Source organism: Chlorocebus sabaeus, chromosome 8 (genome assembly GCF_047675955.1).
Source record: "Chlorocebus sabaeus isolate Y175 chromosome 8, mChlSab1.0.hap1, whole genome shotgun sequence".
Classification (NCBI taxonomy): Eukaryota; Metazoa; Chordata; class Mammalia; order Primates; family Cercopithecidae; genus Chlorocebus; species Chlorocebus sabaeus.
Window position 1 is genome coordinate 25922309 of NC_132911.1, and position 16618 is coordinate 25938926.

The 16618-nt window shown below is 37.2% G+C and overlaps 1 protein-coding gene across 3 annotated transcripts in view; it reads left to right on the forward strand.

Moving 5' to 3' along the window:
• Positions 1 to 16618, forward strand: part of PPP2R2A (protein phosphatase 2 regulatory subunit Balpha) — an 80963-nt gene that overhangs the window by 40853 nt on the left and 23492 nt on the right. Inside the window, exon 3 of one of the 3 annotated variants that reach the window (XM_007961971.3) lies at positions 8170 to 8267. In XM_007961971.3, the coding sequence (XP_007960162.1) occupies positions 8170 to 8267 (98 nt within the window). Of the gene's footprint in view, positions 1 to 8169; positions 8268 to 9181; positions 9255 to 16618 lie in introns of those variants that run through there. The other 2 variants (XM_073018003.1, XM_073018004.1) reach the window with 2 other exon arrangements.

A 16618-nucleotide genomic window follows, 5' to 3' on the forward strand; every position in this document is an offset into this window, starting at 1 on the left:
GCTTAATTCTTTCATTTTTGTCACTTCTGTCTCTGTTTCCATTGGTTTTTCTTCTGATTATGGGTTGTATTTTCCTGCTTGTTTATATTCCTGGTAATTTCAGTTTGGAAACCAGACAGTGTGAATTTACATTGTAGAGTGTTGGATTTTGTTCTAGCACATAGTTAAGATACTTGGGATAGATTTGATCCTTTCCAAGGATCAAATGTTTGTTTTTAAATGTTGTTAGGACAAGTTTAGTCTTTAGTGCTGATTTAACCTGATTAGTAAGGTGTGACACTCCTGAGAACTCTACCTGCTGGTGGGGATTTCTCTTCTATGGCTGGTGGGGACCCTAATTTTTCAGAGCCCTCGTATGTCACTTCATAGATGGCCAGATCAGTATTCAGCCAAAGATTCTAAGTGAGCTGCCTGTAGATGCCTTTTTTGGGGTACTCTGCCTTTACCTTTTAGCTGCTTTAACTTTCTGGCCTCTGGATTCCTCATAACTCTCACCGTGCTGTCTTGGTCCTTCCAGTCAGTAAGCAAGAGCTATACAGGGGTCACTTTCTTTTCCTTTTCTAAGAGTTAACAGTTCTCCACCCCACACATCATCATTGTCCGTTGTCTGATAACCAGTTTCATATACTCTTTTCAGTTTTCTAGTCTTTCACAGCAGGACAATAAATTCAGGTTATCTTAACTCCTTCGTGGCCAGAAACAAGACCAGTTACCAGATTTTTAATTTTGATTTTTGTCTTTAACCTCTTGAAAGTAGTAGTAGTAAAAATTACACTTTTTTATTGGGTACTTTTTCTGAGTACCTTTGTTCGTATAGTCTTAGTGTTCTTTGTTAATTTTTGTCTTTTTACTGAAATATAACAAAAAGTAGAGGAGACTGATTACCTCGTAGAGCTTTATGGGAAGTCAGATGTTATTTGTGGAAAGATAAGATACATTATAGCCAACTTGATAAGAGCATTTTCTTCCAGGTATGAACATTTAATTTCTTATTAGAATACTACATTGGCAGCCCGTTTGTTTGCAGATACTTGCTCTTTACACAAATGCAGCACTTTGTGACTGTTTTTGGAATACAGAATTTTAAGAGATAGTGGTTATAGAATTTTCGCGAACCTCATGGTTATCTTAAGATTTATGCTATTTTGTTTTGCATGAAACAGATATTTCTGGATTTTCAGTGTTCTTTATTTGCTACAGCAATGTTTAGAGTGTTTTATGAGTTTTAACCTTTTAAATTGTTACTGTTTCACTGTAAAGCCTAATCATATTGAGGGAAATAACAGAATAGGGTTTGTCAGCATTTTAAGGAATGGAGCCTAGATCAGCTGTTTCAAATGGCACTTTCGGGAATCTGTAAATCTATAAATCAGATGGTTAAAAATACTTAAACAGGTCAGACGCAGTGGCTCATGCCTGTAGTCCCAATACTTTGGAAGGCTGAGGCGGGAGGATCACTTGAGGCCAGGAGTTCAAGAGCAAGCTGGCCAACATTGTGAAACCCTGTCTCTACTGAAAATACAAAAAAATTAGCTGGGTGTGGTGGTGCACATCTATAATCCCAACTACTCAAGAGACTGAGGCAGGGAGAATTGTTTCAACCCGGGAGGCAGAGATTGCAGTAAGCTGAGATCCTGCCACTGCATTCCAGCCTGGGTGACAGAACAAGACTGTCTCAAAAAAAAAAAAAAAAAAAAAAAAAAAAGGTACAAATGGATATCAAAGTATCTTTTGAAAAAAGAAAAAAATACTTAAGCAATTCCTCTCAGTTGTTTCCTCCCCTCCTTTATTTTTGTTTTTTTTAAAAACAGGCATTTACATATTGACTTGGTCTTTATGTCTTGTAATTCATGCTGTAATTGTTTATTTTGCCTTAGGATACTCTTTGGTTTTCTTAAACATTTACTCAATCCTTTATTGGTTAATGCTTCATCTGTAGGGGTTACAATGTTTTCTCTTAGCCACATTAGGGGGTGGAATTTAGAATGTGTATCACCCAGTGCCTTGAATGTAGCAGGTGCTGAATAAATATTTAAAAGTTTGGTTATAGGGACAAGCAGTAACTGTAATGTGGTCATTAATAAGTAGTATAAAGTTGATGTTGTTTGGCTCTAAATATTTTACTTGACACAGACATTTTGACAATGAAAAAGAGGCAATAAACTGAATACTTACACATTATCCCTTTTATTCATCATCCAGAGATTTATAGAATTCTGTGCTGCCACCTTATCCCTATGGTGCTAAATTTGAACCCTGAGTCTGACAGTTGATCACTGTGTGATTTTTCTTAGGCAGGTTAATCACTCTAATTTGTTCTTCTATACGTTCAAAAATGATACGCATATTACAGTGATGTTATAAGGATTAAGAGAATAAATGCACACTTAGTACAGTGTTTGGCACATTTTGGTTGTAACCTCTGTGTATGCTTTGGCATTAGTTTGATATGACTTTGTGTTATTTTAATGCCGGTATCCAGTTAATATAAAGCAGAGTTTGGCAAACATTTTCTGCAAAGGGCCAGATAGTAAATATTTTCAGTCTGTGCCGTCTATTCAACTTATGGGCATGGCTGAGTTCCAATAAAGCGTTGTTTACAAAAACAGGTGGTGGACCATAGTTTTCCAACCTGTGACTAGAGGTTACTTTTGTATTTCTTTGTCTTTTTTGTGTGTTTTTGTTGCTGTTTTCATTTGGCAGCTTTGGTACAATGTATTTCTTAACTAGAGTATTTCAAATACCTTCAGCTGTATTTAAAAAATGTATAGGTAATACAGTTGTAACCCTCTTTGCACTAACTTTGATTAATTTCTTTCAAATCACTTGAGACATAGTCCTCAAGCGGAATTATGAAATCAAAGAGAGGCTCCATAAAGTACCTCACAACACAAGAGCTGAGGTATTTAGAGAGTGCCAAGGCTACTAATAATTTAGTCATTTAATGGATAGTAATTATTAATTACATCCATTTATATATACTATTTGAATTTCCCCTTGCTAATTTTTATCCTGAGAGTTACATTTTTTAACCTTTGGCTGTATGTGTTCTGTTCTGTTTATTATAGTACATAAGAAACAGAAGAGAGGTGACAATAAGGAAACGGCCTTATGAAGTGAAAACCGACCAATGACACTGTTGTCATTCCCACTACCAATTGCTCTTCCACTCACAAAAGAAAGCAATTATTTCACCTTCTGAGAGTGAAACCTGCCTGGTTGCTGACAGTTTAGAAAGAGGAGGTGGAAAAAGTCAGAATTTCATGCTGTATAATTACCAATCCCTTGGTTTGCATTAGTAGTGTATAAATAAAATTTAAGAACATTACAGTACTTTTTTTTTTTTTTTTACAAAAAATATTCTTATGCCTTTTAAATACTGCCTTTATGTTGCGCAATTTGGAAATCAATGTGTGTCTAAAATTGCTGGGTTGACTTAATGCATAGTAGGGCAGTGGACTAATATTCTGAAAGGTCCTTCTTTTTATTAACTATCAGAATTTCTTTTGTAAGATTAATACAGGCATTTTTCATTGTAAAATAACATTGTAATTGGTCATAGGACAGATTCTTTTCCTTTTAAAGAAGTGGTTTGTTCTTTGGCATTTTCGTGGTGGTGGTTTGTGAGAATATAACCCAACTGAGGTACTATATACTAAGCCATGTACAAATTCAGTATGGTAGCTCTGACAGTGATGTCAGTTTTTGCTCTTAAAAAACATGATAGGGTGCATTGTTTAAAGGTGCAGAATTCTCCTAGTTCCAGCATTCTTGGGGTTGCAATAAAAGTCACTATCCAGCTGGGCGCGGTGGCTCACGCCTGTAATCCTAGTACTTTGGGAGGCCGAGGCAGGTGATCACGAGGTCAGGAGATGGAGACCAACCTGGCGAACACTGTGAAACCCCGTCTCTACTAAAAATACAAAAAAATTAGCCGGGCATGGTGGCGGGTGCCTGTAGTCCCAGCTACTCAGGAGGCTGAGGCAGGAGAATGGCATGAACTCGGGAGGTAGAGATTGCAGTGAGCCGAGATCAGGCCACTGCACTCCAGCCTAGGCAGCAGAGCGAGACTCCCATCTCAAAAAAAAAAAAAAGGCAGTATCCACTCTGTAATGTTTTAGACTTGTGCTGTCCAGTCTGGTAGCCACTAGCTACATATGGGTATCAGAACATGAGAAGAATATTTTCTAAGAGTAGATTATTTTCTAAAACCTGGATACCAGTATTTAGCCAGCCCTGTTTGGGTATAGCGTGAAATGGTACCCCTGTTTGCAGGATTGTGCTTCCTCACTTTTTGCATATCATGGCATTCCTAAAAAGCAGTGATGTTTGTGTGGCACACTGGGATACACAGTGGAGGGTGCTTATAACTAGGGCTTACAGATCTGGGTGCTCTGCAGCACCAGGCAAGACCGTACCTCATTCTTGGCACGCCAGTATGCAGTGGCACATATGGTACAAAGCTGCTTCAGAGTGCTCCCTGTAACTCATTCCTGGATGTTTTTCTTGGTCTATGAGTGGAATTTGAATGCATTCTCCCTTCTTATTTCATCATTTTTATATGTCATATTCCCAGTGAGACTGTGAGACATTGGCATTTCACAACTTAAAAACCTTTCAAAGCATCATCCATAAACTTAGAGATTTAGTGAGTAACTGTATATATGATCTTTCTTTTCTTCTCTCTTGTTTAAGGGAGAAAGGAGGAAGGAACACCATGATGTGGTGATATATTTAAATTCTGTTTTACAAACCAGGAAAATACTTTTCCTACCAGAATTATGGTCACATTAAATATATGCAGTATAAAAATCTCAGCAAGGAGACCATGAATCTGTCCATCTACCCCTCCCCGAAATAAAATTACACTGTTCAGATAAAAAGTGACTTGGTTGGCTGTTTCTAAAACTTTCTGTTTATTGGCTTTTGGCAAGATAAATAGTAACAAACACCAGTGTCTTAAGAAAATCTAAAAATTGGTAATCCATTCATCCAGTATTTATTTCCCTCAAGGATTTTATAGTGAGTTGACTTTTATTGTGTGAATCTTTGGTTCTTGTCCCTTTCCTGATGTCCAGCCACTTGCTGTTTGGGCCAGTTGTTTCTAGGATTCCTCACCCTTACACAAGGGCCCCTCTTAAAATTCTTTACCCTTGCTACAAAACTAGTTCACTGCTAAACACATACCACATCACTTTACGCTAAAAATGTCATCATAAAATAATTGTTCCTGCCATTAGAAGTGATACATTATTGGAGCAAATGTCTTGTTTCTGTTGCATCTTGCAATCAAGTCTTTTTCTTCTCCCCATATACCCTTCACCTTTCTCTTCCATTCGCATGTTCAGTGATTACATTATAACTGGTTGTGTGAGTCCCGTCTTCAGTTTGGAATATTGTACCTACTGCTTTATTACTTGATTCTTGTTCTGTCTTATAATAAAATAGATAAGGGCCGGGTGTTGTGTTTTGTGGTTCATTGTAATCCCAGCACTTTGGGAGGTCAAGGCAGGAGGATCTCTTGACGCCAAGAGTTCAAAACCAGCCTGGGCAACGTGGCAACACCCTGTCTATAAAAAATTAAAAAAATTAGACTGGCATGGTGGTCCACACCTGTAGTCCCAGCTACTTGGGGAGCTGATATGGGAAGATTGCTTGAACCCGGGAGGTCAAGGCTGCAGTGAGGTATGATTGAACCACTGCATTCCAGCCAGGGCAACAAAGCAAAACCCCATCTAAAAAAATTAATAAATTGGCATGGGATGTGCCTTCCCACCCCACCCCTCAGTCTGAAATCTCAGTAGTTTTACTGTAATGCTGTCCTTACTGACTTAATCATCTCTAGGTTTTCTGTATTCAGTTCACTTAAGGAATATTAAGGTTTCTTCCTTAGTAGAAATTGAGCCCAGCTAGGTATGGTGGCTCTTACAAACTTCCCACAGTTTGGAAGGCTGAGGTGGGAGGATCACTGGAAGCCATAAACTGAGACTACCCTGAGCAACATAGCAAGACCCTGTCTCTACAAAAAATTTTTTAAAATTAGCCAGGCATGGTGGTGCAGACCTGTAGTACCAGCTATTCAAGAGACTGAGGTGGGCGGATCACTTGAGCCCAGGAGTTCGACTTGATTGTGCCACTGCACTCCAGCCTGGTAAACAGGCCTTTTTTATTTTTTATTTTTAAATCCTGCACCAAACCTACCCATCTAACTTTACTGCTTCAGGCTAGTCATGCCATGGTCATTGACATCTCCCTTACTAAGTGATAGTTGTAACAGCTCATCAACCTGACCAGGAGTTGTGGTTAAGTGGATGCAACACCTTGGACCTGGGAAAGAAATAAAATAAGTAATGGGCAACTCGGCCCATTATTCCACTGAGTTGAACAGGAGAATGAGTCTGGTATTGGTTTCAGATGTGAGCATTTTCACCAAGCTGAGAGCATATTCTAGAGATCAAAGATAGGTATTTTTGGTACAGCATGGTTTTATATTCAAATTAACTAGTTCATTTGATGGTTAGCCTAAAAAACAGCAAATTATCAATGCTGTAGGGAAAATTGTCTGAGCTGTACTTACGGGAAAGAATTTGTGTCTTCAGAGTGTCTGTGTGAGGGATTTGAATTTAAAGATAATCTTGACTCTGTATGTTTGTATTCTTTGATTTTAAAGCCTAACACTCAAATAAAATTTGATTCAGTATTTTTTGTCTGCTACTGTTTGCTCCTACTTATCTCCCCAAGTTGTACTCTAATGTGCTTTAAGTGCAGGGACTTTGTATATTTTTAATCCTTTATTTGCTGTAGAAGTCAGTAGTACAGTACAGAACTCCTAATCAAACGACTTCTCAGTACTTGCTGGTGTTTGCTTTACTTACTAGCCTGGTATATTCAGTTTTACGCCTTGTGCGTTAGGTAAGCAGTGAACATATTAAGTTTATTCTTTCTTGGTAACCACTGTGATGTAGCCAGGGGTTTTTTAACCTGGTGGTGAGGTATTGTCCAAACAGTCTGAGATAATATGCACATTTTTATGAGCACTTAAATATGTGCAATTTCGTGGGAGAGCATTTGTAACTTTTGGTAGATTCTGAAAGAGTTAAAAAAGATTAAATGCCTTGGACCTAAACAATGGAGGAAGCAAAGAAACCTTTTCAAAATCTGAACTTTAAAAAATTGCTAAAGAAAATTATGAAATGCAGTGCTTGGATAGGTTATTGGTAAAATACATGTCAGTACATTTAAAATTTTTAAGTATATATATCGTCAGATTCTTAAATTCTTAACAGTAAGCTACTGTAGACCAAAGGATGGCTGTTCTCTTATAAAACTGACTTATTTTAAATGTATATGATAGGGGCTTTTCTAATTTAGCTTAAAGCTTTATAGTGAAGAACTTGTTAATAACACAGTGATGAATTGTACCGTGTTTTTGCTTTATCTTATGCCCATTTCTGTAATTTAGACTTTTTTTCCTTAGGAAAAGGGCTCTAGTGTGAAAAAGCAAGAAAAAAAACCTGACAGTTTTATTTGATTGTGACTGTAAAGTCAGCACCGAGTTGGTAGAATCCATGTGACATGCCTGATCCTAGTGGCCCTGTAGTGTGGTGGAGCTGGAGGAGCCGTGCACATTGCAGGCACATAGCACGAAGCATTTCTGCTATCAAAAAGCGGGATCCATTTGCAAACAATTGTTTGAAGCCACGATTTTGAATTTATGACTTAAAATTCCATCTGAAAGTATTTATACATTTAAAATTCCTTCCCCTTGTTAGTAATATGTGCCTTTATTATAGATGATTATTTGCATTTGCATAAACAAGCTTATCAAATGTATTTAAGAAAATTAGCAGGATGATGTTTAAGGGTGCTATCAGAATGTTTCACAAATTGTTGATTTCTTTGCATTCACAAATTTAGTGAAATATTAATAAGCTATTATTTGTTGTATTCTCTGCTAAAATAGTTTCATACTGGTTTATTCTGAGGAGAATTTTTTTAGTGGATCAAAATATGAAAGAACTTTAGATTCATGTTATTTCTGATGGGTGGTTGATGTACTTCAAAGATACACTTCATAGACTTGGAATGTTTGGAAAACATGCTAAGTTCTGAAACTAGTGAGTCAGGAAAAAAAACTAATATCTTTTTTGTTTTGTCTCAATTATACAGCAGATATAATTTCTACAGTAGAATTTAATCATTCTGGAGAATTACTAGCAACAGGAGATAAAGGTGGTAGAGTTGTCATCTTTCAACAAGAGCAGGAGGTAAGTGTTTAAAGTTTATTGTCTAAATTTCGGTTTGATCGTGGGACTAGAGCTTGGGTTGCACTGGAGAATCTCATCAGAGGATGTTGGAATTTTTAAAGAAGTGTGTGTTTATTGAATACAATGTCCAATATATAGACAGCTCTGGTTCTCTTAGCTTTGTATGTGTGCATGTGTGTACATGAGCGTATGTTGTTTTGGTTTAAAAACATAACACTAATTGTAAAAATACTTGATTAGAGAAGGGGGTGGAAAGTGATGGAATAATCCAAGATTTTAACGATTTTGAAGTCTTGGCCCTTCATTATAATTTTTCCTTTAAAACTCCGTAAAGCAAAGTTGCTTTGACTTCTTCTCAATGCTTGGTTTACTTTGTACAATTGAGGGGTGAGAGGCTAGTTTAAAGAAAAAGCAGCTCAATTTTTTTGATGTCAGTTCATACTAATACTGTTACAATGATTTAAATGTAAAGGTTTAAATGACAGTTGCATGTACATGCATGTAAAGTAACTTAAAAATGCAGTGCTATCTTTTTGAAGAAAGAAAATTGCAGAATCTGTAATTAAAGTGGGCTTTTGTTTTGTTTTTCTTACAACTTAGGCACACTTCTAAATTTAATTGACCAGATTTCTCACTAAAAATTTTGTGCTAAACAAAATTTGTCACACTTGGTTTTTTCTTATTCATTCTCTCCTTCCATTTGTAGATCAGAGTTTAACCATTAAAATCAGTTGTTTTGAAACATTCTGCCCCTATTTATAATATATTTTAAAAGTTTAAAAGTAATGTGGATAAATTGCAGGGTTTTACAAATACATGTCTAAATCATAACACAGAGTTAGGTTTTAAAGGATTGTAAAATTCCTTAAATAAGCAAAGAATCTAGTAATAATACTACTACTTTGCACTTCTATAGCGCCTTTGACCTGAGGATCTCAAAGTGCTTTACAAACACTAATGAATTAATCCTCACAACACCCCAGTGAGGTAGGTAATTTAATTTTAAAAGAAATGGTTAATAGTGTCTGATTAGAAGATGCACAAACACTAAATATGTCTTTTATTATTATTATTATTATTTTTTTGGTTGGCAGAAAATATGAAAATAAGACTCAAGCTTTGCTTGACAAAGAATGGTCTCGTGGGAAGGGGGGGCTAAATCAGTTTTCTGTTTTTAAGTAGCCAAAAACTTGACCATAAGAATCTTGACATACTTAGAGTTGACATGGAAGCTTACATTAGAATTTCATTATAATTTCCCTTTATTTACTAACGGGAAAGCCAAGATATAAATAGATTACTTTATTACTTAGTGGCAGAACTAACAAGCAGTACCCAGAACTTTTGACATGTCGTTTTTCAGTGTTCTTTGCTGTTTTTCATGCTGGATAACCAAAATGTGAATGTTTTTATCTGGAGTTTAGCACAGACCTTCCCATAGGTGTTCTCCGCCCTTGAATATATTTTTTCCTGAAAGTTAATGACTCTCCACACTTTACTTTTATTTTAAAGAAAAGTATTTGAGAAAAACTTGTAAAAATTGATTTTGCCCTAGGCATAACATTCTGAGGCTTTCAGAAAGTCTTCATTTTTAATGAGGGCATTGTATCATTGTCACAAATACAAGTTTGTCAACTAAAAGCTAATTTGGAAGTATTTTACCTGAGAATGAAGTCATTTTCATCTCCTGTGGTCGTTGTTCAAGTCAAAATCAAGTGTGGGAAAAAATGGCTGAAAATTTTTTTAATTGAGGGAAATGTTTGCTTTAATATGGGTTTGGTAATGTAGTCAGAGTATTAGTATTTAGTATTTTCCTAAAGGCTGTTAGTAATATATTAATTTGGAATTAAAGGTCTAACATATAGTTAACTGAAATTGCTCATTTTACTTGTATTAGAAAATAAGACAAAATTATTTTAAAGATAATCATTTCCCATGATTCTTTTCTGAAATCCCACTGAAGATTCTAAAGTGCTAGTATTTTAAATACATATTCTTGTAAGGAGAAATGAGCAGAATTAACTTTTTGAGAAGGGCCATTGGTAGGAAAAAACAGGACCTCCATTTCGTGTGTCATTCTTCTTAACCATATTTAAGAATTCAAAACGGAGAATTTTGTAAAAACTCAGTAACATGTCTTTTGAGAATTACTTAGTGGTGTAAATATCGGTATGTTTTTAAGTGATAGAGTAAGATTGATGGTGGTGATTGACTTTTCACTCCTGAAACCTGATCTTGACTATGAATTTGGTGTGTTTTGCCTATCTAATTTTCTACATTTTAAAGCCCTGTCTTACATTAGAGCTTCTAATACAGTGTTGTCTTCAGGATCTATGTCACTGGTCATAAATATGTATACTTTACACTTAGAGGCATCTTTATTTTCAATACCTAATGTAATTGGATGAGATTTTATGAATTCACATCTATGTATCTATAAGATAGTGTTACAGTTTGAAAAGTGAAAAATAGTCTTTTCCTAATTTGTAGATAAAATCTCAGAAAAAAATTATTTAACAAAGTTATATTACTTCATTTAGTAGCAAAAATCAGATTAGGATTTGGGTCTCTGATTTTCAATCCAACTATTATATGTTCATTCCAGAGTACACTGGCGCCTAATGTTTCTTACACTCTGATAATGGTGCTAGCCTTGTTTGCAGAACACACTGGCATTTGATCTGTTGTAGCTTTATTCTCTTACATAGTGGCAGGGTTTCTTCTTAAACTTGACTTTACTGGGGATCAAAATATCTCCACCCACTCGTTTTTATTGTCTTTACTTGGAAGAAGAAAAGATCATATAACAGCAGCAGAGAACTTGGTACGTCAGACTTTGACATCTGTAAACCCTCGTGTCTGCTTCATTTATTTTACCCTTCAGAAGTAGCTAGTCTTCTTACTGTGATCCAGGCGGGTATCTGTGTCCTCTTGCTGCCTGTCCATTTATTCCCCAATCATAACATGAAGAAACTGAGTAGTCATTCAGAGGCTCTTCATTTGGTTTGAGTATATTTCAGACTGATAATTGTTGAATATTTTTAGCTTCATTTAATAGCATTTTTTATAACTAATATATTTGTATAGGTATTCTGCTACACAGAATCTCTGTTGTAGAATCAGGGCACCTAAAGAACTTGAGGCACAAAAGTAAAGTGATTTTCCTGATGTAATCACAGCTATCATGTGGTCAGTAAGAGTCTAAAATTCTGATAACAAATCCAGTGTTCTTTATAGCATGACCTGCTATAAGTGACCCATATTATTTTTACAGCTTCTAATAGCTTTCGACAGCAAAGTGAATGATAGGGTATATTCTTTTTGTTAATGAAAATATTAATACAGGGTTTTGAGGGGAAGTCCGAACAGCTATTAAAGTGGATAATGATGTTCTCTAGGCTTTAGGGACTTTTGTTGTTTCCATGGGTGCTCAAATCAAGTGATTAGCAGTTGTCAAAGTAGCTGGTTTCCTACTGAGTTTGGGTTGTTCAGACCTTCAGTTTCTCTGAGACTTTGTGATGTACCTTGTAAGGTAGTGTGGGGGCATGGGTGCTCGGTTAAAGGGACAGCTAAGGCGTAAGGTGAGGAGGGAGGTTGTACCTCTTTCCACTTCTTACAATCTTTCTAGATTGGTATGGGGCCTTTGATTTTTGTTTTCTAGGGCTGCTGCTAAATTTCTTGGATTTCAAACCCTCCGGCTTTTTTTATTCTTAATGTGGTATTCCCAAAACTCCTTAACAGGATACAGAAGAAACCTTAAAAAGCATGCTTTTCACAAAAGAATGGAAAGTATTGTTAATATGATAGTATTCTCTTTCTAAATTATATAGGGTTCAAAATGTTTGCATGTATTTAAAATGCAGATTTCTGGGTTGGGGGCCACGGCTGATGCCTGTAATCCCAACACTTTGGGAGGCTGAGGCGGGTAGATCACTTGAGGGCAGGCTGGCCAACATGGTGAAACCCTGTGTCTAATAAAAATACAAAAATTATCTGAGCCTGGTGATACATGCCTGTAATCCCAGCTGCGTGACTGAAGTATGACGATCACTTGAACCCGGGAGGCAGAGGTTGCAGTGAGCCGAGATGGTGCCTTTGCACTCCAGCCTGGGAGACAGAGTGAGATTCTGTCTCAAAAAATAATAAAAATAAATAAAATGCAGATTTCTATCCTGCTCCTCAAGAATGTGTATGTATATGGTGCATTCATAGAATGTAAGAGCTAAAATTTATAGGGCTTTCTAGGGATTCTTAACTTTTTTTGTTGTTGTTGTCCCACGAATTCCTTTGATAGCCTGGCAAATCCTGTAGACTTCTCAGAATGTGTTTTGTTTTGTTTTGTTTCGTTTTTGAGATGGAGCCTTGCTCTGTCGCCCAGGCTGGAGTGCAGTGGTGCGATCTCAGCTCACTGCAACCTCCGCCGCCAGGGTTCAAGCAGTTCTCCTGCTTCAGCCCCCTAAGTAGCTGGGACTACAGGTGCACACCACCACACCTGGCTAATTTTTGTATTTTTAGTAGAGATGGGTTTTCACCATGTTGTCCAGGATGGTGTCGATCTCCTGACCTCATGATCCACCCACCTCAGCCTCCCAAAGTGCTGGGATTACAGGCATGAGCCACCGTGCCCTGCCAGAATGTTTTAATTACATAAAATATTTGAGATCATAAAGGTTGAAATAATTTACCAAAATATTCATAATTGAGTAATGTATGTTTTAAGCGGATAACAGCTGGATTATGATATTAAAATGTCATTTGTGTGTGACAGAAGTCACATGAATTGCTAATACTGTATGCAGTTTGTTACCTGTGCCCATAATCAAAAGAAATGCTGAAATTTAACTGGAAGTTAGTGAAAATAAATGTGTACATTCTCTGCCCTCCCCCATCCCCCACCCCCATCCAGGCTTACAACATCCCTGGGTTCTGTTGTTGGACCCTTGTGTCCATGAGCCCCCAAGTTATAACCCCTGGCAGTGCAGTTTCCTTTTGCCAGCTGGGGGCCCAGGTACCAGATTACCCATCCAAAGTCATACAGTTGGTAGGGAAGTGATCCCGTACTGCAGAAGCCACATATCCTGATTTCCACCTCATGGCTTTGCGCACTCTGACCTGGATATAGTAGCAGCAGTTTATGTGCTAGGCCCTCTGCCAAAATCCCTCAATCTTACTTAATTGTCACAGCAAAATAACAAAGATGTTTGTATGTTTACTATATCCTGATATATTACAAATTTATAAATAAAATGAGACTTAGAGAGGATACATAACATTTCCAAGATCACCCTGCTAGGTAAGTGGGTAAAAGCTAATTTTGTATAAATTGAGATGAGTATTCACAGTGCTGGCTATTGATTTTAAAATGAAAAAATCTTTAGTCCTGTTTGGTATAATGAGCCTAATTGTTAAAAATCACCCAGGAAAATCAGTCTCATTACTTTATACCTAATGAGGAAAGTACGTGATCTTTAGACTTTTTAACATGAGCTATTAATGAGTGATCTGTTTTCTGTCATAGGCATTAGAGGGGGAAATGGACTGAGAGTTGAAGAACAGCCTTGGTTCTAGTCCTTGGTTCTAGTCCTTGGTTCTAGTCCTGGGCAAATTCATGCATTTGCCCAGCCATCTCTTCTTGTTCAGCCTAATTTTAGTGTCCAGATTTCTGTCCAGACTGCCATCAGATTCTTGTCAGCTACCTGTTAATCTTTTGGGGCTCCTTAGGGTATTACATTTTCCAAAAGCAAAATGTCATGTATTTTAAATATTTAAAATACCTGCTCAGTGGGTACCTAATTTTACCCGTTGAGCAGAAATCCGAATTAACCGTGTTTCTTGTACAGGTTGAGTATCCCTTATCTGAAATGCTTGGAACCAGAAGTGTTTCAAATTTCAGATGTTTTTGGATTTTGGAATTTGCGCATGTACATAATGAGATATATTTGGGGTGGGAACCAAGTCCTGAACACAAAATTCATTTGTTTCATATACACCTTATACACATGACCTGCAGGTAATTATACAACATTTTAAATAATTTGTGCATGAAACAGTTTGGACTGTGACCCATCACATGAGGCCAGGTGTGAAATTTTCCACTTATGGTGTCATGTTGACAGTAAAAAGTTTCGAATTGTGGAGCATTTTGGGTTTCAGATTTTCAGATTAGGTATGCTCAACCTGTCCCCAAGAAATTCTCCACCAAGGCCGGGCGCGGTGTCTCAAGCCTGTAATCCCAGCACTTTGGGAGGCCGAGACGGGCGGATCACGAGGTCAGGAGATCGAGACCATCCTGGCTAACACGGTGAAACCCCGTCTCTACTAAAAATACAAAAAAATAAGCCGGGCGAGGTGGCGGGCGCCTGTAGTCCCAGCTGCTCGGGAGGCTGAGGCAGGAGAATGGCGTGAACCCGGGAGGCGGAGCTTGCAGTGAGCAGAGATCCGGCCACTGCACTCCAGCCTGAGCGACAGAGCTAGACTCCGTCTCAAAAAAAAAAAAAAGAAATTCTCCACCAAAAACAACTCCAAATCTATGAAATTAATAATGGCCAGTGATTTTGGAATTAATTATTAAATTAATTAATAAATTTGGAATTTATTTACCTTTCCTCCTTCTTCCCCTGCTCTCCCCGCCTCACCCATATAAAACATTTCATTGTATTCTTAGTAATAATTTTTCCCTCTTAATTATAAATTCATTATGCTCAATGTAGATAAATTAGTAAATATGAATAAGTGGCAAAGAATGCATGTATAACTCCGCCAAACAAAAATAAGAACTTTTGATATATACCAAAGGCGTATCTTTCTAAATATCTGATTATAAATTTAGGGTTGTATGATTTTTTTCTCACATACTGTATAGTGAATACCTTTTCATGTCATTAAATTTTCTGTATCATCATCTGTGTAATGACATGACATGACATAGTTGTTTATTTGATCTCATCTCTGTTGTTAGATTCCTAGATTGTTTATTTCTGCTTCTTTTTTCAGGGTCGGGAGGTGAGAGACTGCCCCTTTGCGGTTACTGTGTTTTTCCCTCTTTCTAAAGAAATAAAAGTAGCAACTTGGTGATTGAAAATACATTATTTCATTGGATTTGGGTTTTACTTTACCCTTTAATACTCCCAATAATTAAAGCATCTTGTTCTATGCCCTCTTTTTCTAGTGGTGTATTTATTGGATTTGGATGGGCCACATGTTGTGAGAGAGGGCGTCAGTTGTTGTTCTCAGGCATTATGTTTTTCAGCTTTTTTGATTGGCTGCCTTTAAATTTTATTTTACTTTTTGTTTTTCTGCCCACAGGTTATTTAAACATTCTTTTGTTCCCTTTTAAATTTATTATTTAGTTAGACTTTATTACCCTAAATCATGTGATGAAGTGATTTTCTTCTCTTCCACCTTCCCCACCCGTTCTCAGATTGCCAGCCAGGTTATTGTTGGTACTGGTGGTGGTGGTGGTGGTGGTGGTGGTGGTGGTGGTGGTAGTAGTAGTAGTAGTAGTAGTAGTAGTAGTAGTATTTTATTTTTAGAGAGTCTCGCTCTGTCACCCTGTCTGGAGTGCAGTGGCACGATCTCAGCTCACTGCAACCTCCGTCACCCGGGTTCAAGTCATCCTTATGCCTCAGCCTCCCGAGTAGCTGGGATTACAGATGTGCACCACCATGCCTGGTTAATTTTTGTGTTTTTAGTAGAGGCAGGGTTTTGCCATGTTGACCGGACTGGTCTCAAACTTCTGGCCTAAAATTATCTGCCCACCTTGACCTCCCAAAGTGCTGGAATTATAGGCTTGAGCCACTGCACCCAGCTGGTTATTACATTATTAAATTTTTTCACACGGATTTAAAATGCTCATTAGATCAGTCTCTGCAGAGTTGTGTCTAGACTTCACTGTGTTTTAGCTTTTCAAAGTGTTATTCAAGGATAGTGAACTCTACTAGTCTTTCTACTTTATTTGTCCCTTCTTACAGTTGAGTTGTGTAGATAAGTTTTGAAATGTATTGAAATTGGGTTCTTTCTCAAATATGTCTCTATACCTGTTCAAAGTAAATACTTGATCCGAGTAGAGGTTGTTGCAGGTTTCTTAGTATCTAGTTATCAAGGATTTGACTTGTGCCTTTGCAAAGGGGAATTTTCTAGTGAACTTCATCTGTAGTCAATTTATCGGGGGTAGGAAGGCCTTTCTTATTAGAATGTTAACCAGTGGAAAGGACATTGAAGACCATCTGGTGCAATCTTACTTGTTATTTCTCCCATTTGAGGCACAGAAAAGAGTCTGAAATCAGGCGCCTCAAATGCCAGGGTGTCATGCATTTACCTGCATCATGTTGTTTCTAAATGATAGAATTTGC